We start from the raw sequence: 22,791 nt of genomic DNA, 5'->3' as shown, positions 1-22,791 counted from the left end.
ATCCCCTCTCAGTCTTCTAAACTCAAGGGTATCCAATCCCAGTCGCTCCAGTCTTTCAGCATAAGATAGTTCCGCCATTCCAGGAAATAACCTCGTGAACCTATGCTGCACTCCCTCAATAGCCAGAATGTCTTTCCTCAAATTTGGAGACCAGAACTGCACACAGTACTCGAGGTGTGGTCTCACGAGGACCCTGTACAGCTGCAGAAGAACCTCTTTGCTTCTATACTCAATCCCTCTTATTATGAAGGCCAGCATACTATTAGCCTTCTTCACTACCTGCTGAACCTGCATGCTTACCTTCATTGACTGGTGTACAAGAACACCCAGATTTCTCTGTACTGCCCCTTTACCTAAATTGATTCCATTTAGGTAGTAATCTGCCTTCCTGTTCTTGCCACCAAAGTGGATAACCGACTAATTTATCCACATTAAACTACATCTGCCATGCATCTGACCACTCACCTAACCTGTCCAGGTCACCCTGTAATCTCCTAACATCCTCCTCACATTTCACCCTGCCACCCAGCTTAGTTTCATCAGCAAATTTGTTAATGTTATTACTAATACCATCATCTATATCATTAACATATATTGTAAAAAGCTGCGGTGCCAGCACTGATCCCTGCGGTACCCCACTGGTCACTGCCTGCCATTCTGAAATGGAGCCGTTTATCACTACTCTTTGTTTCCTGTCAGCCAACCAACTTTCAATCCAAGTTAGTACTTTGCCCTCAATACCATGCGCCCTAATTTTACTCACTAACCTCCTATGTGGGACTTTATCAAAAGCTTTCAGAAAGTCCAGGTACACTACATCTACTGGGTCTCCCTCATCCATCTTCAGAGTTACATCCTCAAAAAATTCCAGAAGATTAGTCAAGCATGATTTCCCCTTCATAAATATATGCTGACTCTGACCTATCCTGTTACTACTATCCAGATGTGTCGTAATTTCATCCTTTATAACCGACTCCAGCATCTTTCCCACCACTGAGGTCAGACAAACTGGTCTATACTTTCCTGCTTTCTCTCTCCCACCTTTCTTAAAAAGTGGTATAACATTAGCCACCTTCCAATCTGCAGGAACTGATCCTGAATCTATCGAACTCTGGAAAATAATCGCCAATGCATCCACGATTTCTCAAGCCACCTCCTTCAGTACCCTGGGATGTAGACCATCAGGCCCCAGGGACTTATCAACATTCAGACCTAACAGTCTCTCCAACACCAATTCCTGGCAAATATAAATTCCCTTAAGTTCAGGTCCTTCAGCCACTGTTACCTCAGGGAGATTGCTTGTGTCTTCCCCAGTGAACACAGATCTGAAGTATCAATTCAATTCTTTTGCCATTTCTTTGTTCCCCGTCATATATTCTCCTGTTTCTGTCTTCAAGGGCCCAATTGTAGTCTTAACCATTTTTTTGCCTTTCACATACCTAAAAAAGCTTTTACTATCCTCCTTTATATTTTTGGCTAGTTTACCTTTGTACCTCATTTTTTCTCTGCATATTTCCTTCTTAGTAATCCTCTGTTGTTCTTTAAAAGCTTCCCAGTCCTATATTTTCCCACTTATCTTTGCTATGTTACACTTTTTCTCTTTTAACTTTATATGTTTCTTAACTTCCCTCGTCAGCCAAGGCCACCCATGCCTCCTCCTAGGATCTTTCTTCTTTTTTGGAATGAACTGATCCTGCATCTTCTGCATTATACACAGAAATATCTGCCATTGTTCCTCTACTGTCATCCCTGCTAAGGTATTGCACCATTGAACTTTGGCCAGCTCCTCCCTCATAGCTCCATAGTTCCCTTTATTCAACAGAAATTAACTGCAGATTTAAAACATTCGGCCCGTCAAGCCTGTTCTATCATCAATAAAAATTTGTCTGAACTGATCTTGGCATTATTGCATTTTTCTGCCTACCTGTCATAACCCTTGAATCCCTTGTCAATCAAAAATCAGCCTAATTCAGCTTTGAACATGCACAATGACCCAGTCTTCACTGATCACTGACAGAGAGAAATCCAAATTGTAATGGACCTCCAAGAGAAGAAATTGCTCTTCATTTCTGCCTTAAATGAGCAACCTCTTTTTTTTTAAGATTGTCCTGTAATTCTAAATTCCTCCAGTAGAGAAGACATCTACTCAGCATCAGAGTTGAGAGTGTGTTGGACAAGGATTCCTGAAGAAGGGCTCCAGCCTGAAACATCGATTTTCCTGCTCCACGGATGCTGCCTGACTTGCTGTGCTTTCCCAGCAACATACTCTCAACTCTGATCTCCAGCATTTGCAGATCTCACTGTCATCTACTCAGCATCAACTGTATCTCTCCCCCTTGGAATCTTTGATGTTTCAATAAAATTGACTCTCTGTCTTCTAAACTCCAGTGAGTATAGACCCAACCCACTTCACCTTTCCTCCTAAAACAACTCCTTCATCCCAAGAGTGAGTTTAGTGAACTGTGTCTGAGTCACTTCCAATGCAACTCTATCTCTTCTGAGACAGTGAGGCTAGTATGTACACCATACTCTAGGTGTGGTCTCACCAATGCAGATGTTCCCTTGTTGGTCCTCTGTTATGTTTACACACTTGTCTCTGTTTATCATTACCCTTATCTGTTTACTCTTTACTGTTGCCTTGCTCTTTCCCTTGAACTTTCAGGCTCCCATCAGATGTGCCTTCCTTTCTATATACACACTCCCACTATTTTGTCGAAGACCTGCTCTGAAGCCCAAGCTATATGATTTATCTGCTGCTAGTATGGTAAGGTGAAGGACAGCCCATTGGTACATCCCCCCTTTCCTCAGTAGTATGTCAGTGCCCCTCATGTCTTCCAAACCAGTCTCTGAATATCTTCATTCTGGTCCTAATTATTCCATGCCAACATCCTTGGGACTCAGGTAATTATCCAGACTCAATTAACCCTTTGCATTCTGCTTTTCAGTTGAGCTCTGAGCTGCTCAGGCCACCTCAGTAAGCCCGCTTTGTTAAGTCCCACCTATACAATAAATGTCCACAGCAAATGGGACATTTCCCCTTTACTACACATTCCTCTCTATCTGTGAAGAAGTGTCCTTATTCCTGTCACCTGACATGCAACATAGCCTTCAGGGCTCATGTTCTTGACTGCAGAGAAGAAAGTCTAAGCCCCAATGTCACCATCACTTTCTGCAACTGCATAGTATTTTTTGCCCCTTGCTTGAATGCCATCTGACTACATTGCTGTAGTCAGTTTTCTTGGCCTCTGCAATCCCTGATTCAGCCCTCTGTTCTCTTATTGCTGTCTCATCTGAGGGTTATAACGATCTAATGTAGTTCCTGCCCAAATATTTCTTCCAAAATTTTGTTATGCTCACCAACAGTATGCAGTGGCTAGAATCACTCAGTGATAGCAGGGGTCAGGCGAAAGGAGAGGGAATAGGTAATGGGCAGGTGTGTGAGGCTGACTTAAAAGCAACTTGGAGGGAGGACAAGTGGTGAGAAACAGGAGTTGCAGCTTCAGATGGACGACTATTGAGACACTGGGTTTGAGGAATGGTGAGAGGAGAAACCTTTGATTGATTTGGAGTGAGGTCAAATGACTGTAAAGTAAGACGAGAAAAATCAGAAGCCTCGACAGTCGTTTGGTAAGTAAGCAGTCACTGGAGCCCTTCTTCAGGAATCCTTGTCCAACACACTCTCAACTCTGATGCTGAGTAGATGTCTTCTCTACTGGAGGAATTTAGAATTACAGGACAATCTTAAAAAAATAAGAGGTTGCTCATTTAAGGCACCAACATGTCAGACAAGTCAGAAGAGAGTCCCAGCTTGAAGTGAGGAGAGAGGAAAAAAATTGTCACCTCAGCCTTGGTGGTGATACCGATGGTAGACAAAAAAAGATCTCTCCTTTCATTTTATAGCCTTCTCATTTGGATGTATCAAAGACCATACACAGCAGTCACATTGGGGCACGATGCAACTCTGACCCTGCATTGGTAGAATTGTTGCTATCAATTGTAACTTCAGACGTGTGCACTATACAGAACTTGTAACATTGCAGTGCTCGAGCTATTTATTCTTGAGCCTAGGAGGTGTTAACAGATGAATGATACCATTTTGTGCCAAATTTGAAAAAGGGTTTTATCTGTCCTAAAGGCTCTTTCCTACAGCACAGCGCATAAAGCATGTGCCAATTCTTGTTTAACTTGTGACTCTAGATATCAAGAGGGAGGGAAATATCTCATTGCTCATTTCTGTCTGGCCTGAACTATGATTCAGTTCCCAGATGCTACTAAGCTTATGTTCTTGGATGTGCACCACCCAATCCCATTAGATAATAACTTGTTATGCAGATGCTAAACTACTTTTGCTATAGCCTGTCTTCCAAAATGCAGACTGGGCCTTGTACAAACTGCATTTTTTTTCATCAGATGTGTGAAGGCTCAAACAAACAATGGTACTTTGAATTCTGAAACTTGACTGATTCCACCAGATGATGGTCATTCCTGTTCAGACAGATGAGCCCTATCTAATGTTAATTTGCTTGCTTTTGATACAGGAAGATATGCAAGTCATGCAAATGCAACCAAGAGGATCACAACTTGCACTCTGATGCTGAAGATGATCGGAAAATCGGCCGCCTTTTGGCTGACTCTAACTATTCTAATCTGACTGCGCGAGTGAAGGGAGGAGATGGAGTCCGCATTTATAAGAGGAACCGAATGATTATTACCAATCCCAATGTAACAAAGAAAGATCCAACTTTTGACACAGTCACCTATGAGTGGGCCCCACCAGGGCTGACCCAGAAACTGGTAAGATGATTCACTCAGGAGAGCTTGCCTTACTAAAAGTATCAGAGCAATGTAAACATAGTCTCTAATGGGAGGTAGGATAAACTAAATACAAGAAAAATGAATTTTTTTTAAGTGTGAAGTAACTAACGAAATTTGCATTAAGAAAATTAGTGTGTAATACCGTGTTTTCCTTTACCTAAACCTGTGTTGTTTTGCAAACCAAAAATGTTCAGAAACTACAATTTGTATTTATATAGCACCCTTGAATAGAATGAAACAATCCAGGTTACATCTCAGGAGTATTATAAAACAAAGAATAATATCAGAATCACAGTAGGGAATATTATTTGGTCAAAGTGGTGGCTTTTAAGGTGAAGGGGCGTAGAGAGGATATTTCAGAGCTTGGTTCTAGGCAACAGAAGGCATAGTTATTAGTGTTGGAGCTAATAAAATTGGGAATGCACAAGAAGTCACCATTGGATGAATATAAAATCATAGAATCCCTACAGTGTAGAAACATGCTGTTTGGCCCAACAAGTTCACACTGACCCTCTGAAAAGTAACCCACCCAGACCCATTCCCCTACCCTATTATCCTATATTTACCCTGACTAATGCACCGAACCTTTACATCCCTGAAGACTATCGGCAATTTAACATAGCCAGTTCACCTAACCTGCACATGTTTGGATTGTGGGAGGAAACCGGAGCACCTGGAGGAAACTCACGCAGACACGGGGAGAATGTGCAAACTCCACTCAGACAATCGCGCGAGGCTGGAATTGAACCCAGATCCCTGGCGCTGTGAGGCAGTAGTGCCAACCACTGAGCCTCTGTTACGCCCCAAGCTTCGTCAGAAAATTCTGGTGGTGGAGGAGAATACCGTGGAAAAGAAAGTCTAGAATGAAAAGAGGTTGTGCATTTATATGGTGACTTCCACAGCCTAAGGAAATTTCATCGCCAATGGACTAGTTTCGAAAAGTGGTAACTGTTTTTATTTGGGAAGCAGGACAGCCAATTTACACAAAGCAACCATTTCACAAACACCACAAGGACGATGATAATATAAACTGTTCTTTTTGATTTTGAATAAAGGATATTGGGAATATATATAAATATTGACAGCACAGCAGGATAACTGTCCATTTAAAAGTGGCATTGTGAGATATTTAATTCCCCTGAGGGGACAGGTGCTTCCAATAATGCAGCACCCATCCGTCATTACTGAGGTGGAGAGTCAGCCTAGATTTTTGTGCTTCACCTTGGAGAATGACTTGAATCCAAATCCCAATTTACGTCCTAGCACCATGATGCTATGTTATTAAAATGAATTGGGAACAGGTATTCAAGTGCAAAGATTTAACCATTCACTATGTATGAGCAAATGTTCCCAGAACCAACCTTGGTTATACATGAATATTGAAGTGCATGTATTATGGACACATCCAAACTAAATGGCTCCAAGTTCCATTCCTGAATTAAGCCACTTGTAGTTCTTCCAGAGTATGTTAACTGACCTATAATGCTTGGCCCAGGAGGGGGCAAATTAGGCATAAATCTCAGTTCTTTATTCTCATCGCTAAAACCTCTGCCTTGTGCAAGGACAGGATTGGATTGAGCTGCTTGTCCATTGCTAGATCATCTGCAATAATTCTGTCACTTACATATGAAGACCAGGTTCATTTAATGCATTGATAAGTCAGGGATGGCTGTATGTTTGAAGCTGTAAGGTGGAGTCAGGAGGGATAGCTGCAAAGGTTGAGAGAGGGAGGCTGAAGGGAAGAGAACACTTGTCAACAGCTAAGTACTCAGGTAAGTAAGAGATTACTTGAAATCACAGAGGTGATTAAGTACATGGAATTGAATGTTGAATCTTTAAGGCTGCATATATTTAAGAGCTTCTATATGGGGAGAATGCAATGGAAGCTGTTGTAATGAACACCTTGTGTCAGTTGTTGAATTTGAATCTAAGACTTTGATCTGCGATGCAACCAAAAAGCGCAATAATGGTTTTGTTAACTTTTCTTGCTTTGTGTAGATGTGATAGAAACAGATTCATTGCGAACTAACTAATCTGCAGAAGGAAGAGTGTAGGGAAATGGCTTTTTTTGTGTCAATGTGTGCTACTTCTTCTGAAAAGAACTGCCATTGTTATCTTATCTGCCATCTTATCTGTTGTTTTTAGGCCAGTTTATGATCATAAAATCATAGAATCCCTACAATGTGGAAACATGCTCTTTGGTCCAACAAGTTCACACTGTCTAAGAAATTAATGCTTTTCTTGTGTGTTTTTTGTGGCTTTAAGTGTAATGGAGACTTGTCAATTATTGAAGATATTGATGAGTTCTTCTTATGCTGATTTTGTGTGAGTGCAAACAAAAAGTCCACATCAACACAAATACAGAACGTGTTGTTACTAAATGATGGCTTTGGCTAATAAATGTGATCGTGACATGAAAAAAGGAGCTCTTGAAAACCAAAAAGTAACTCCTGAAAATCAAAAACTAGCCCTCAAATGTCTGTTGAAAAACCCTCTATGGGTGGGGAAAATATGTCTTCTCTGCTGAGTAAACAAAGATATGCTAAAGTGCCTTCGCTGTTAGTTTAAGAAAATGGTTTCATTTGTAAACTTCCAACAAATGTGGTCAAGTGCAGAACTGAATTAAGCAGTATGAAAACCTTTTTGTCACAACAGCCTCTGTTATCTTTTCATCAATCCCACAGATCCTGGGAATCTAGTCAAAGGATAACAACCCTTTTGATGTGCATCAAATCTGTACGTCAATCTGTCTTTTTATCTCCTTTCAAATAAAGAATTGCAGTCCTGTGACAACAACATGGTGAAACTGATGTGCAGGGCAGATACCTCCTATTCTAATATGTGACGAGAAAGTTTTAGCTTTTCTTTGCGGATGTTTGTAGCATTGGACAGCTGTTTTGTATTCTGAGCTCAATGTAATTATGAAATAGTCTTTGCATTGCCTTGCAATTGTCATTGGCTGCAGTTAAACACTGATCTCGTGCACACACACGCACACACATAAACTGGCAGAAGTATTCAATTATTACTCTGTAGAAGGAGGCCATTTTGTCCATCATGCCTGCACCAGCTGTACAATCTAGTGGCAAACTTTTACCTTCGCCCCATATTCCTACGCACTATTACGATCTAAATTGTTGCAACACCTTGTGTCTTCTGTCAAAATGTGTTTCTTCTTCATGGAAAACTAAATTGACAAAGAAGATATGGGACTGGGATGCAATTAAAATTAGGCTGTTTTTTATCCCCTCAGTTTTGGGTTCATTTCTAGTGGGTCCCACATTTAAACTGTTCTTTTGGACAGGTAAATGGGAAATTCACAGGAAGCAAGTAAGATCAACAGCTCATTGCATTCCTGTCCTACTTTAACATTGAAGATATTGTGTCTAAGGTAATGTCTTCCATTGTATCTAGCACAGCTAAACCAGAGCCTGCTAGAACAAGCTCATTGTCAAATATGAGGCGAACATTGTTAAATACTTCAGTTGGAATATTGTACGTAATTCAGGGCACAACGCTCTAGGAATGACATGATGTCTTTGAAGAGGGAGGAAAAAAAATTATTACCATGGTTCAGGTATTTGGGATGGGAGGGTTATATGGATAGACTGGACTAGTTAGAATTGTTCTCCATCAAATGGAGATGATCAAGAGGAGCTTTGATAGAGGTATTTAAAATAATGAAGAGGGAGAAAATCAAAAGAAACTGTTTTCTGTGATAGAAGAATTAATAATCAATGGTCATAAAGTTAAGGTGATTTGTAAAAGAACCATAATTGGCAGGAAGAAAATCAATATTTAATGTAATGCAATTTAATGCAATGAGTAATTTCGATTTGAAATGTATTGTCAGATAGGTACAGGATAACAATTCAATAGTATCTGTCAAATGTAGATTGGATGAATACTCAAAGGAGAAAAGAAGAGTAGGATCAGTAAAGAAGGACAATGAGCTAACTGATTTGTACTTCAAAAGAGCCAAATCAAAGTTGATGGGTGACAAATAGCCTCCCTATGTTCCATATTACTTCTATGACAGACTCTCAGCAGGCAAATTTCAATAATAAAACATCAGTAAGTGTTTGAGGTTACTGTGAACAGCAGGTAGATACAAGAGTCATTAAATACCAACAGTTAAGCTCTGAATAAAATCTGCGCACTGTTCAAGGAATGATAATTGATTCTGACTTTTGGACTCTTGAAGGTCACAACAGGACTCCATTCAGCAACATCTGTATTTACTGGGAATCATTTTTCTGCAGCAGCTGCTTGTCAGTCAATTCTATCTCTAACTGGGGAGTGGTTGTGGACCAGGTTGCCTGATAATAATTTAGTGATTTCCTTTGGGGTGAAGTGTGAACTTTCTGTTTCAATGGAGCAGCTTACATAAACAATCATGATTCTTTAGTCCAAAGTTTTAATGTATTAGCAAGTGTTCAATGGTTACATAGCTGTGAGATTGATCCAATAAGTGGCAACATCATTGCATTACCCAACTTAATTGCATTACTTAAGTGCATCATATCTTTTGGTTGTTTAATTATTTTGTTTTGTTTAGCTTGTTACCATATACTTAAGTACTAACCTTTGAAAACTGTGATCTTTTTAGATCAGACTATTTAAAGTCTTGATTAAAGCCCACAGGTCTGGCAGTATCCATGGACAGAGAAAAATAGAGTTGCCGCAGTTGTGGGTATGTTCACCAAGCTGGGAAGTTGATTTGCAGACGTCATGTCCCCTGTCTAGGTGACATCTTCAATGCTTTGGAGCCTCCTGCGAAGTGCAGCTATACTGTCTCTTCTGGAATTTATTCTGATCCGTTCCTGCTGCTTCCGGTTGTTCGTTGCAGTGGCTGGTATAGTGGGTTTAGGTCTATGTGCTTGTTAAAGGAGTCCATGGATGAGTGCCATACTTCTATAAATTCTCCAGCAATCCTTTGTTTAGCTTGTTCTATGATCACTGTGTTGTCCCAGTCGAATTTGTGGTCCTTGTTAACAATTCAACAGTATCTGTCAAATGTAGATTGGATGAATACTTGAAGGAGTAAAGAAGTGTAGGATCAGTAAAGAGATAACATTGCAAATATAATATAAATCTTATTCTGGAAAACAGCCATATGGACTCAACGTATTGGCTCTGTCTCTTTCTCCACAGATGCTGTCAGACACTCTGAGTTTCTCCAGCCTTCTGTTTTTTTTCCCAGATTTCCAGCAACTGCTTATTTTGATTTTTTTTGCTTGTTTATTTGTCTTGTCTTAATTGATCAGACAGGTTTTTCTGTTTCACACCAATGGAAACTGCAAAGCAGAGGAGAAAGATATCCCGTTTTGTGTTCCCGAAAGATTTTTTGGTCTCCCTTGTATCTGCTAATGTGTTATGTGGGAGATTTAATAAGTGATCTCAGAGTAAAAGATCCCCTGAAAGAAACAGTGTCATAATGGGGTAGAAATTAGCGTTCAGATTGAGAGTGAGAATCTTTGGTAGGAAACAGCTGTGGCAAACCTAAATAAGAGTTATTACAAAGAAACGAGGGCAAATGTACCTAGAGTTGACTGGGTAAGGACTCTAGCAGCAAACACAGTTGAAGAACAATGGCAGATGTTTACAAAAATAGATCATGACTTACAACAAAGGTATATCCCAGTGAGGAAGGAGGATTCTAGGAAGAGGATTAAGCAACCACAAATAACCAGTGAAGTTAAGGGCAACATAGTTAGAAAAAAATTACAATGTGGTAAAGATTAGGCATGACAATAGAATTGGGAAAGATTTAAAAGCCAACAAAATTTAATCAAAAAAGGGCAAAAATAAACTGAGGGTAAACTTGCAAGTGATTTCAGGACAGACAGCAAGACCTTCTTTAAATATATAAACGTGAATGTATGCTCCTTAAAAACTAAAGCTGGGAAAATAATAATAGGGAACTAGGAAATGGAAGAAAACCTGAATTTTAAAATTGAATCAGTTTGACGATAAAAGACATCTAGTGGTAGTCCAAAAATACTAAATAATAAAGGGTCAAAAGTGGAAGGGGAAATTAATATAGCAGCTATTACTGGAGGAAAAAAATACTTGTAAACCAAATGGGGATAAAAACTGATAAACCCCTGAACCTGATGGGAAGCATCCTCAGATAGTAAAAGAACTAGCTACAGAGAAAATGGATAATTTTTGATTTTGGAGAAGTCCTGGAAGCTTGGAAACGGCCAAGGTAACAACTTCATTCAAAAAGGGAAGGAGCCAAAAACACAGGTAGCCATTGGCCAGTTAGCTTAATACCTGTCATCGTGAAATATCATGCTTCTCTAGGGTAGTCCACTGTTCGCAAGGTTCTTTACAAAGGTTAGTAGATTTTCACAAAGTACGCAAAACTTCCCCAGTTACCAATGTGCTTGGACCTAGGTGAACTTAAAACATAGACCAGGTTTCAGTGCTTGACAAAAATTAGTATAAATGAAGTCTACATGCATAGAAAAGATGTACAAATTGTTGACATACAACTTCACTATTAAAACTCTAATTTCCTTATGACATTTCCCTTACATGCACATACAGACAAAAATATTGGTTGTTATGAATGGAGAGGAAAACCTCAAGAAACAGTTCAATGGCCTCTGGCCATTGGTTTTCTGAGACATCCTTTTGTTTGCCAAGACTTGTCCTTCAAACTTTTTTCTGGTTCATTTCCCTTCCTTGCAGCAGGCACAAATGATTGGTTCACAAATTATAAAATCTATGACTTATTGCTTGAAAGGAACGATTGGTGGAAGATGATGACTGGTTTTCTTCAAATTTCAGGTATCTTCTATTCAAAGCTTGTGAGAAGATTTGTAGCCCGGGTGCTCGTTGTTGTGGTTCTGTTCACCGAGCTGGGATTTGGTGTTGCAGACATTTCGTCCCCTGTCTAGGTGACATCCTCAGTGCTTGGGAGCCTCCTGTGAAGCGCTTCTGTGATCTTTCCTCCGGCATTTGTAGTGGTTTGAATCTGCCGCTTCCGGTTGTCAGTTCCAGCTGTCCGCTGCAGTGGCCAGTATATTGGGTTCAGGTCGATGTGCTTATTGATTGAATCTGTGGCTGAATGCCATGCCTCTAGGAATTCCCTAACTGTTCTCTGTTTGGCTTGTCCGATAATAGTAGTGTTGTCCCAGTCGAACTCATGTTGCTTGTCATCTGAGTGTGTGGCTACTAAGGATAGCTGGTTGTGTCGTTTCGTGGTTAGTTGATGTTCGTGTATATGGATCATTAGCTGTCTTCCTGTTTGTCCTATGTAGTGTTTTGTGCAGTCCTTGCATGGGATTTTGTACACTACATTGGTTTTACTCATGCTGGGTATCGGGTCCTTCGTTCTGGTGAGTTGTTGTCTGAGAGTGGCTGTTGGTTTGTGTGCTGTTATGAGTCCTAGCAGTCGTAGTAGTCTGGCTGCCAGTTCAGAAATGTTTTTGATGTATGGTAGTGTGGCTAGTCCTTTGGGTTGTGGCATGTCCTCATTCTGTTGTCTTTCCCTTAGGCATCTGTTGATGAAATTGCGAGGATATCCGTTTTTGGCGAATACATTGTATATTCTTCCTCTTTTTGCAGTTCTGGTGTACTGCAGTGTGTTGTGGCCCTTTTGAATAGTGTCTTGATGCAACTTCTTTTGTATGTGTTGGGGTGGTTGCTTTCATAATTCAGGACTTGGTAAGTGTATGTGGCTTTCCTGTATACCTCTGTGGTGAATTCTCCGTTCGGTGTTCTCTGTACCATCACGTCTAGGAATGGGAGTTGGTTGTCCTTTTCTTCCTCTCTAGTGAATCGGATTCCTGTGAGTGTGGTGTTGATGATCCGGTGTGTGTTCTCTATTTCTGTGTTTTTAATGAATACAAAGGTGTCATCCACATATCTGACCCAGAGTTTGGGTTGAATTTGCGGTAAGACTGTTTGTTCTAATCTTTGCATTACCCCTTCTGCTATGAGTCCAGAGGTGGGTGAGCCCATGGGTGTGCTGTTGATTTGTTCATATATTTAGTTGTTGAATGTGAAGTGTGTTGTGAGGCATAGATCCAGTAGTTTGAGTATGCCTTCTTTGTTGATAGGTTCAACGTCCTGTTGTCTGTTCTGAATGTCCAGCAGGTTGGCTATTGTTTTTCTGGCTAAGGTTTTGTCGATAGAGGTGAACAGTGCCGTTACATCGAATGAGACCATGGTTTCTTCCTTGTCTATGTGTATATTTCTGATGATGTCCAAGAATTCCTGTGTTGACTGTATAGAGTGTCTGGATCAGCTGATCAGGTGTTTCAGTTTCTGTTGTAGTTCTTTAGCCAGTTTGTGTGATGGTGTCCCTGGTAGTGATACTATGGGTCTGAGTGGGATGTCTGGTTTGTGCACTTTAGGTAGTCCATAGAATCTGGGGGTGTTGTTGCTTTCAGGTTTCATTCTTTGTAGGTCAAACCTGGTTATCTGTCCGTTTTTTTTGTAGGTTCCTCAGTGTGTTGTTTATCCTATTGGTGAGCTGTGGGGTAGGGTCAAACTCTCTCTCTTGGTAGGTGTTGTTGTCTGCAAGTAGTTGTTGCGCTTTTTGGATGTAGTCTGCTTTGTCCAGGATGACCGTCATTCTGCCTTTGTCTGCTGGTAGTATAATTATGTTCTTATCATTTCTTAGTGATTTTAGTGCTTCCCTCTCCTTGGTGTTGAGGTTATGTGTTTGTCTTTTCCTTGTTATCAGAGGTACGATACTTTGTCTCTATTGTAGTGAGGCCACCTCCACTTCCAGAGGACCTAAAGCTTCTGGCAATATCAGTTACACCCACAAGTTTTTCAGCTACTCACAATCAAATCATGTAGTTTTTGGCTGGCAGGTGACTCAGCTCCATATTTATCTCTCCACCCTTCAGGCACTCTGCCTTTATTCCTGATGAAGAGCTTTTGCCCGAAACGTAGATTTTCCTGCTCCTCGGATGCTGCCCAAACTGCTGTGCTTTTCCAGCACCACTCTAATCCAGAATCTGGTTTCCAGCATCTGCAGTCATTGTTTTTACCTACTCAACTCCATAAACCAATCAGCTATACTTGTTGCCAGTTGAGTCTCTTTGGTTCATAATGCTGCTACTAGGCCCAAAGGGCTTATGCCCGAAATGTCGAATTTCCTGTTCCTTGGATGCTGCCTGACCTGCTGCGCTTTTCCAGCAACACGTTTTCAGCTCTGATCTCCAGCATCTGCAGACCTCACTTTCTCCACTACACCCAATACTTGAACAAAGGAGCAGTATCAACACTGGTTAGAGTACAGGGCAGCAGCGACTGACTGACGTCCAACATGAATTCATTAAGTCCAACCAGATAATGGACTCTGAAGGATTAATCACTGTTGAATTAAAATAATTTAGTTCATAGTCAGCACTTCCAGTATCCCATTTCAACATAAGGAAATTAGCCAAGTCTTGTGAATTTATTTTATGCCTTATATTGTGACAAACACTAGGAAAGCAATTTATACTGTATCAGGATCTGTGCGAAGGCTATTTTTCTCTATTGCATGGATCTGCTAGAATCGGCTGCAACTCGAAGGTTATTCACTGAGACCCACAGTTCAAAAGATGAATACCAGTAAGTCGTCTTTCAGTTTATAATTGGCATCATAAAGCATGTGTATTGGCTGCCAGCATCACTAGCATAGGCGATGGCAAAATGTACATGTAACTGTCTGCAAATCTCGACAATGAGCCTTATGTTATTTGCGAGAAAAGGAGAATAGCTTTTGCTAAGAGAGTCTGGAACAAGGAGTCAACACTCTTAAAATTGAGAGTTAGGCTGTTAGGGGTGATGTCACTTCGTCACACAGTGTTGACATAAGTTTAGTAGGCTCTGTCACAACAAAGGAAAATCAACTGAAAGTTTCAGTACTCCGATTGGTAGACTTTTCTTTGGCAAGCGATTCTGAAATTAAAATGCGTAATTGAGATACAAAATGGCTATGACCTGATGTTTGAAGACTGTAGTCCCGCTAGCACCCCCCCTCCCTAATATCCGTAGGGGGAATACATTCCAGGATCAACCATGGAAGCCCGAAACTGCGGATAACAGCAAACCCATTCATTTAAATTGGAAACGTACCATCCCAGCAGCCTTCTGGTCCCTAGTGTGGAACGTTCCCGACAATATATTCTAGCCGTGGTAAACTCCGGGTAACTGAAACCACAGGAAACGATTCAGTGGATATGGGGGGGTTGCCCTGCATTCAGTTGTGATGTGGGTGTCATTGGCTAGGCTAACATCTTTTGCCCGTCATAACTGTGAGAATGTATTGTGGTGAGCTGCCATCTTGAACTGCTTCCAGTGCTGTTAGGAAGGGATAGCCAGAATTTTGATCCAGCAACAGTGAAGGAACAGCAATATAGTTCCAATTCAGTGTGATGTGGAGCTTAGAAGGAGCTTACAGGCAGTGGTGTTCCATCTATCTGCTTTATTCTTTTCGATGATAGAGATCATGGGTTTGAAAGGTGCTGTCAAAGGTGGTGATCAGATTCCTTGCTGCAGTTTTATTGTTCAATCCATGTCCTTTTTTAATGTCTACAATTTCACGTGGCAGCAGAACTCGAAGAATACCAATTAGAATGGAACACTTAGCTTTATTCCCTTTACTCAAGGGATTTTGAGGCTGTCTGAACTGATTCAACCACTTTCCTGGATGAAATAAGCTAACAGTGCACAAGTAAGATGTTTGGTTTTCTGATCTTGCTGTTAAATGCCAGACAATCTAATGCATTTGTCTAGGACAAATGCTTTGGTAATGCCACAAGCCATAAATTACCACTTTATGTGAACATGTCTGAGGACTTCTTCCTGAGCTGGGGTAGTGTTGAGGCCATTGTTTACATAAAAGCAGTCTGCAAGTTTAAAGCCCGAGATCCATGCAGAAGCATCTCCGAATGTTTGTGATCCTTATGAACATTACTAACCTTGTCCTCCCAGGCATTATGGCAGCTTCACAGCACACCTTCTGATGGTTTGGACCATGAGATGTGTGTCATTGTGGGGTTGACCTGCTTTCCCTTTTCTTCACTGTGGGAGAGATGCATGTGAAGTCTGGTTGGTGGAAGGTTTCCTGCAGCTTTCCTTGATACTGTCAAAACAACGCCAAGCTGAGCAACTGCCATGAATCTCTTGGTGACCGTTGACCTTTTACATGTCTCTGCGGTGGAAACTCTGCTTGTTACAAGAATTAGCGGGATCACTGCAGCGGCACTTGTATTACAATTGCCCTGATTAATAACCTTCGAAAGGGTTGCCATGGCCTCAATGTATCAAATGATCAAAGTGCACAGTAAATTAAGTCTTCTGTCAATATCAGCAGGAACCTTATGTAACCATCCTGACAAGCTGTCTTGTTTCAGATTATGGGAAACAGATTTTTTAAACTCAGATCTTAGCCAAGCAATGCTGCAGAGGTTTTTAAATGAACTTCATTGTCAGATTCTCCCGGACAATTTTGTGTTTGGAGTGCAAAATTAACTGGTTTGAAATCCTATGAGGCCTTTATTCAGGTTAGGAGGGAGTTGCGGTTCCCAGTCCTGTGAATGAATAGCTGGAATAATCTCCAGCTACAAAATAGGACCTCCACTGAAGAGCGAGCAATCATAGAATACAGCAGCAGATTATTTTTAGAAGGATGTAAAGGACAGTGCTTCGATGTTCATTCAACCCTGCCCCCTAGGCCTGCAACTGCCTATGATAAGGTGAGCAACAGCCAGCAATCCGTACGTCCGGCCACAACAAAACCCTTTCACAGTGGATCAGCTGATGATTGTGAAGACAGACAAAAGATTATAACCTTCAGTTCCACAGAAATACTCTGATCTTTGAATCAAACAATAGCTCCCCAAGGCCATGTGGGATTTGGTGCATGACAGGCCTCCCACTGTAAACGACACCATACACAGTCCTGCCAACTCAAACATGGATAATTCCTGTGTCTCGGGTGTCAGGCTAACATTTTCCCTTTCGAGGATTCTCTATCTGGAACAGACAGTCATTGCTGCTTGCCCATTGCTGTAGTTTTGGCTACAATTTGATTGATAGCTGTTTCCTTTGAGGTCTCCTAACCAAGTGTAAAAAAAACCTTTTAGTCATTTTGAAAGCTAGTGTGTGACACAAATGTTTCGCTCCACATTCCGGCAGTGAGTTAGAACTCTTATATTTGGAACGCCGAATTGCCTCCTAATCTCAAATAATGGGGTCCGATATGGCTCAGTTGGTAGCACCCTCACCTCTGGGTCCTAAGGTTCCAGCGTAAGCATTGTGTCTAGCACATCAACGTCGAACACTGTTGCCCTCGGGTAAAAGACTCGGCAGCACAATATCAATGATGATTGAGGGCCATTTAGTGTTGATGTTCTGATCAACATTGATGCCTCAATCAGTATCTCAACACAGATCTTCTGCTATTATCACTTGAAGTCTGTGGGAATTAGTTGTGTCCAAATTGGTTGTCATGTTTCCTCCATTATATGCTTCAAAAGTATTGTGAGCTAGGGAATGTTTCGACATGACTAGTGGTCTTAACAAATTCAGACCTTGCTTTCTCATTGTAAAGAATTCTGCTAAAAAGACTCTTGGAATCTCAGAATGATCTTTGATGTTGGATCCTGATCATGTACCTGTGAAATTTAAGTTGTTTATTTTTACTGGATCTGCCACTCAAGAATTTTCTCTGTATCATCTTTAAATATAGAAAATTTAATATTTAACTTGATCAAGAGTGTCTTTCCATTATAGTGTTCTGCTGTTTTATTTTTTTAAAAAACATACAAAAAAAGTGTGAGCTATAACACCCTAAATGATTCATTTTCTGATTCATTATCACAAATACCGAAGCATGAGACAAAATTTTCATTCATAAAAAACAAGATTTTTTTGGGGGTGAGATAAGAAGCTGGCATACATACAATGACATTGGCCTGTAATGATCATTCAAGGAAATGTTGCCTAATCTCCATTTGAAGTTTTCTTCTATTGATTCCTGGAATGTGTGTGTCACTAGCTAGGCCAACATTTATTGCCCACCCTAATTGCCCAGAGGACAGTTCAGAGGCAACCACATAGCTGTGGGACTGGAGTCATATGTCGGCCAGATAAAGATGGCAATTTCCTTCCCCAAAGGATATTAATGACCCAGATAAGCTTTGCCAACAATTGACAATGGATTTATGATTATCATTAGACTCTTAATTTTATTGAATTCAAATTCCACTGTCTGCAATGGCTGGGTTTGAATCTAAGTCCCCAGTCATTAGCTGAGTCTTTGGATTAATAATCGAGCCGTAATATCCCCATGTGCCCAGAACTTGAAGGATTGTTTTTTTGAGAAAGATAATTTTAAATTTTCTTCTAGCATTTCTCTTTACAAATTGAAAAAGTGTTGAAGATGTGAAAAAAGTCACTTGATGGACCGTCAAGAATCCTCTAAATTGGTAATGAAGAGTATTTTCTATTTTTAAAAGCCACAGGAAGTGAGGATAAATGTGATGGAGAGCCAAAGCAAGAGCTCAGAGGGAGAGAGCCATGTGATGAAGCCTCCGATAATTGCACTTCATCAGAGTTGGTAACCTGTTTCCACTGTTTTTGAGAAATTGCAGGTGGTTGTTTGAATAATCAATGAAAATTTTCTCATTTCTTGGGGAGAATACTGTGCAAGTTATCTGATATTTACAGCTGACAATTCACACTAATGTTTTCAGATTATTTATTGATTCGTCTTTCTTCCCAGTTCCCACTCTGACCTAGTTCACACGGGCACCTCGAGATTTCACACTGATCACCTTTTATTTTCAAAATTCACCTTTCTTTCAGAAAAGCAACCAGTTGCTTAATTTCTAAATCTATGCAAGTTGGATGGGCAACTAGGTTGAGCAATAAATACACACCCAGCTGGCAATGCCCACATCCCATGAGTGAATGAAAAGAAATATACTGGCTAACTAATATGTCACAGTCTCCTGGGAACAGCCCACAGAAATTACAGGTCATGGGGTTGGATTTTATATGGTGCCAAGTTCTGTGCCCCCCCAACACCCCATAACATGAATTCAATCGTGAGCACTGTCTCTGACACTTTTTGCTGAATGGTTCATTAATTGGCTCGGACTGAGACTTCAGACCTTCTTTGGAAAGAAGTTCATATCTGTTCCTGTTAATGATAATAGTCTAATAATCAAAAGTAGCGTTGGCTTCAACCTTAGCTGGGACTACAGGCAATCACTGAAAAAGAGGTTATGGAGACCAACTGATGATAAGTCTGGGGCAGTAGCAGAAGGTGATTTGTAGACAAGCCCCAGTGAGGGCGATGTGAATTTTGTGTTGGGTGCAAGCTGGCAAGACCAGCTGGGGTGCAGATAAATGAGGTTATATAATGTTTTGTTGGGCATGTGCATGGTATGTACCTCTGGTCAGAGGAATACCCCTAAGTAAAATATTCTCCCCAGCCATTCAACATTGGACACACCAGCCCACCCTGACCTGTGCTCTGTCATCCACAGAAAAAATATTCACGGTCGCAGAAGGATCCCAGTAATCCTGGGAATGACAGTTCATCTGTTGCCTTGTAAACTAGAAGACTGGTGGGAAGGCACACAATGTATTTTATGAGCGCCCACGCCCACACCTTCAAAGCTGCCAATCCAATCTATGTTTTCTGTTCTTTGCATTATCTAATTGTAGCAAAGTGATGTAATTTAAACATGACAAGACTATCAAGTTACCTAATCCAATTAGCTCTATCCTTTATTAGAAGACGCATCGCTTAAAAAAGCCTAACAACACAATTTGTCTCATGGTCAGAACCTGTCTACTTTCATGTCGAAATCCATTTCAAATGTTGTTCTGTTATCCCTTTCCTGTGTACATTAGCAGTTAATTTGATAAATTAATCACCGTCTTGCTCATTGAGTATTACCTTGAGTAGCCTCATTTGAATACCTTGAACATACTCATTTTGGCTCCTGCCAAAAAGTGGAGTCAGCCCCCTCCTATGTCCCCCGAATTATCAGAGCAATAGGAAGAGAGGTGGGTATTTTGGGAACTGGATAGTTACAAGTCTGCAAACCTTCCTGCGAACAGGAATTAACCTCTAACATTACTACAGATTGACAAGAATTAAATTAACTTTATTTAAAAAGTTCTAGTGACCAGTCCAGAAACGGCTCCACCTGAGAAGAAAATGTCATTGTATTCTGTGCTTCAACATTCTTGTTGCTGGGATATGGTATGTGATCAAACTCATCATGCCAGAGGAGAATTACAAATGTGCCTGAAAGAGAAGTAGTGTTGGTTATGCCAATCGCAGCAGGAGTAACAACAGTGTTGTTATATTTCACACTGCCCACCAAGTTCAGATCAGGGATTCAGGGATTTTACTCTTAATTGCTATTTAAGTGATGGTGCTAGAGTGCAGAGCTGGAGTGTGGAAAGGATCAACCATGCTGTGATGAATAGCAGATTTAACTAACCTGCTGCTTCTCGCTGTTGAAACTTATGCATAAAAGATGCCTCTGTAACAAAGCATCTGGTATTCCTGGATTCATATCTTCAAGAGGAGGGGTGTAGAACATTGGCACATTCCAAAAAAAAACATACAAGAAGTTTGACTTTTCTTCAGCCAAACAAATTAAACCAAATACTGTATGGGGATAGTGTGAAGAGATTTTCATTCCTGTTCTTGGCCTGTAGAGAATTGCTTGCACATGTTTTCATTATTAGTTCAGACTACTAGGAGCTATAAATCATTTCTTGCTGGCTGTAGAATCCATATTCTGAAGAATTTAAGTAAGATCTACATCCCATCTGCTATGACCCTCATGTCCCTGGCTCTATATCTGTGTATGCAGGAAAAATGGGCAAATATGGAGCATTGATCTGTCTTCTGTAATGTTAGCTAATTATGTTCTAATCCCTGGCATAAAGGAGAAAGTGTAACATTCAAGTGGGACCCTTCAGCAAATGTTGGCTGACCTGGTGTGTATTTACAGCATTACGCAGTTATGTTTCTTCCTCATTTAAACTCCAGCAGTACCTTGTGTACAGTACAGATTAATAACAAATTCCCTCAGCAGCTATAGATATATATGTGGGCTTTTGACTATATAGGATGCTGCAGAGGCTCACGAACAAGGGTAAAGCTTGTTGACATTGCTTTGCAATGTGTGTGTCTTGCACTTGATACTATCTAGTGCACTCTTGACATTGGTTGACAACCATAGCAAATGGAAAGAAATCAACACAGCGTTCTTCTTTGTTTAACCAGCTGCATTGTGCTACATCACTACATTAAGAGATTCTGAGTCATAAAGTCATACAGTACGGAAACAGACCCTTCAGTCCAATGCATCCTCCGACCAAGTCACTCTATTGTGAAGACTCATGCAAAAGACCTAATCAGTTCATCGGCAATTTCCTTACTTTCCATTGTTAATTCTCCAGTCAGTCTTTCTAATGGACCAACGCCCACTTTTAACTCTTCAAATATTTACGCAACTCTTACAATCTTTTTTTTTATATTCTGGTTAGACTTCTATCATACTCTAAATTTTCCCTCTTTATTAATTTTTTGGTCATTCTTTGCCCTTTTTTATGTATCTGTCTGATCTTCTGACCCATCACCTGCCTTTGTACAATCAATTCGTTTTTTCTTTAAGTTTGATGCTATCATTAACATTCACAGTTGACGTGGATGATGGATCGATCTGCTGAAAATTTTCTTTCTTGTGCTAAGCTATTGAGGAATCCACATACGTAGAGATTCTACATGGCCAGTGTGATGTATACCCTTACATGACCCTTACTGTCAATTGGCCTCCAATGGCACATGATGCTTCTCTGTCTTGTCTCATGACCTCCTCTGATTACCCATCCAGGAGAATCCCTGTCGCAATCTCCTTGAGTCATTCTTTCAATGAATCCTGTAGCATGGGACAGCACAGCAGTTGCTTATTTTTAGGTGGGGTCTGTAGAAAATTTCCTGAATAAAAGTCACTCAAATGATGTTCAAGTCTAGTTAAGTGACCTAAAAAGTGTCCCAATGCAATTCAGAGATCCTTTTTACAGCTTCAGCAGCAAGAGAAGATGAAATGGGGAACCCATTAACGAACTGCTTGGAATTTACATCAACACTGTCTTCACTCCTAAAGAGCTGCTTGTTGTTGGGTGAGGGCAGTAGTTGGAAGTGCTAACCACCAAAACATTCTGCAGCCTTTTCAGTGAGAACTACCAGAATTTTAGTGGCAGTCAGCTGTTTAGAGGCTAGCTCCTCTGGGCAGTCATTCACAATGTAGGCTTTGACTCTTTGCCCAAGATGGTGTCTTGAGCTGAGTCCAAACTAAACCTGTAGCTTAAGACCCCATCTGGGCCACTTCAGAGACTCTTTAAACCTAAGGTTTATCAGTCCAAATTCCATCCAGAAGGACAGAGTTATTTGGGAATTTTTTTCAATTTTGAATGCTAATCAATTTGATTCCAGAAACATACCGGCAACGTATTTCGTGTCTCAATGAGAAAGCCTTTACAAAAAAATGGCTGAATTAGAATCACACAGCATATCAGAAATTATACTTTGGATTCTCTGCATTCAAAATTTAAAAATCAGAATGCGAGAAATGTTACAACACAGTGGAGGCCATTAAGTCTACTTTATTCTCAGCGACTCTCCAAATGCGCATGTCCCTCAGTAGTATTCTCCATACTTCTACCCATAACTTTGTCCATTGCTCTTTTTCAAGTAACCACCTAATTCCTTTTTGGACTGCTTCTATCAAAACAGCCTCCTCCCACCATGCCCTGAACCAGCGCATTTTGGATCTTGACCACTCGTTGCCTGAACCTTTTCTTCCCATATCGTTTTGGCTATTTTACCAATTACTTTAAACCTGCCCCTTGTCATTGGCAGTCCTTCCATGGGTGTGGATAAAGTTGCATAAATTCAGAAAATTTGTGTGGAACCGCACTCCTGCG

At 40.6% G+C, this 22,791-nt stretch overlaps 1 protein-coding gene across 2 annotated transcripts in view; it reads left to right on the top strand.

Annotated features, from left to right (window-relative positions):
* The window catches only part of lmcd1 (LIM and cysteine-rich domains 1), a 67,181-nt gene that overhangs the window by 20,819 nt on the left and 23,571 nt on the right, over positions 1–22,791 (top strand). For both annotated transcript variants that reach the window (XM_060835727.1, XM_060835729.1), the window contains exon 3: positions 4,539–4,794. In XM_060835727.1, coding sequence (XP_060691710.1) covers positions 4,539–4,794 — 256 coding nt within the window. The remainder of the gene's footprint in view (positions 1–4,538; positions 4,795–22,791) is intronic.

Source organism: Hemiscyllium ocellatum, chromosome 14 (assembly GCF_020745735.1).
Source record: "Hemiscyllium ocellatum isolate sHemOce1 chromosome 14, sHemOce1.pat.X.cur, whole genome shotgun sequence".
NCBI classification, from domain to species: Eukaryota; Metazoa; Chordata; class Chondrichthyes; order Orectolobiformes; family Hemiscylliidae; genus Hemiscyllium; species Hemiscyllium ocellatum.
This window is presented reverse-complemented; position numbering and strand designations above follow the sequence as displayed.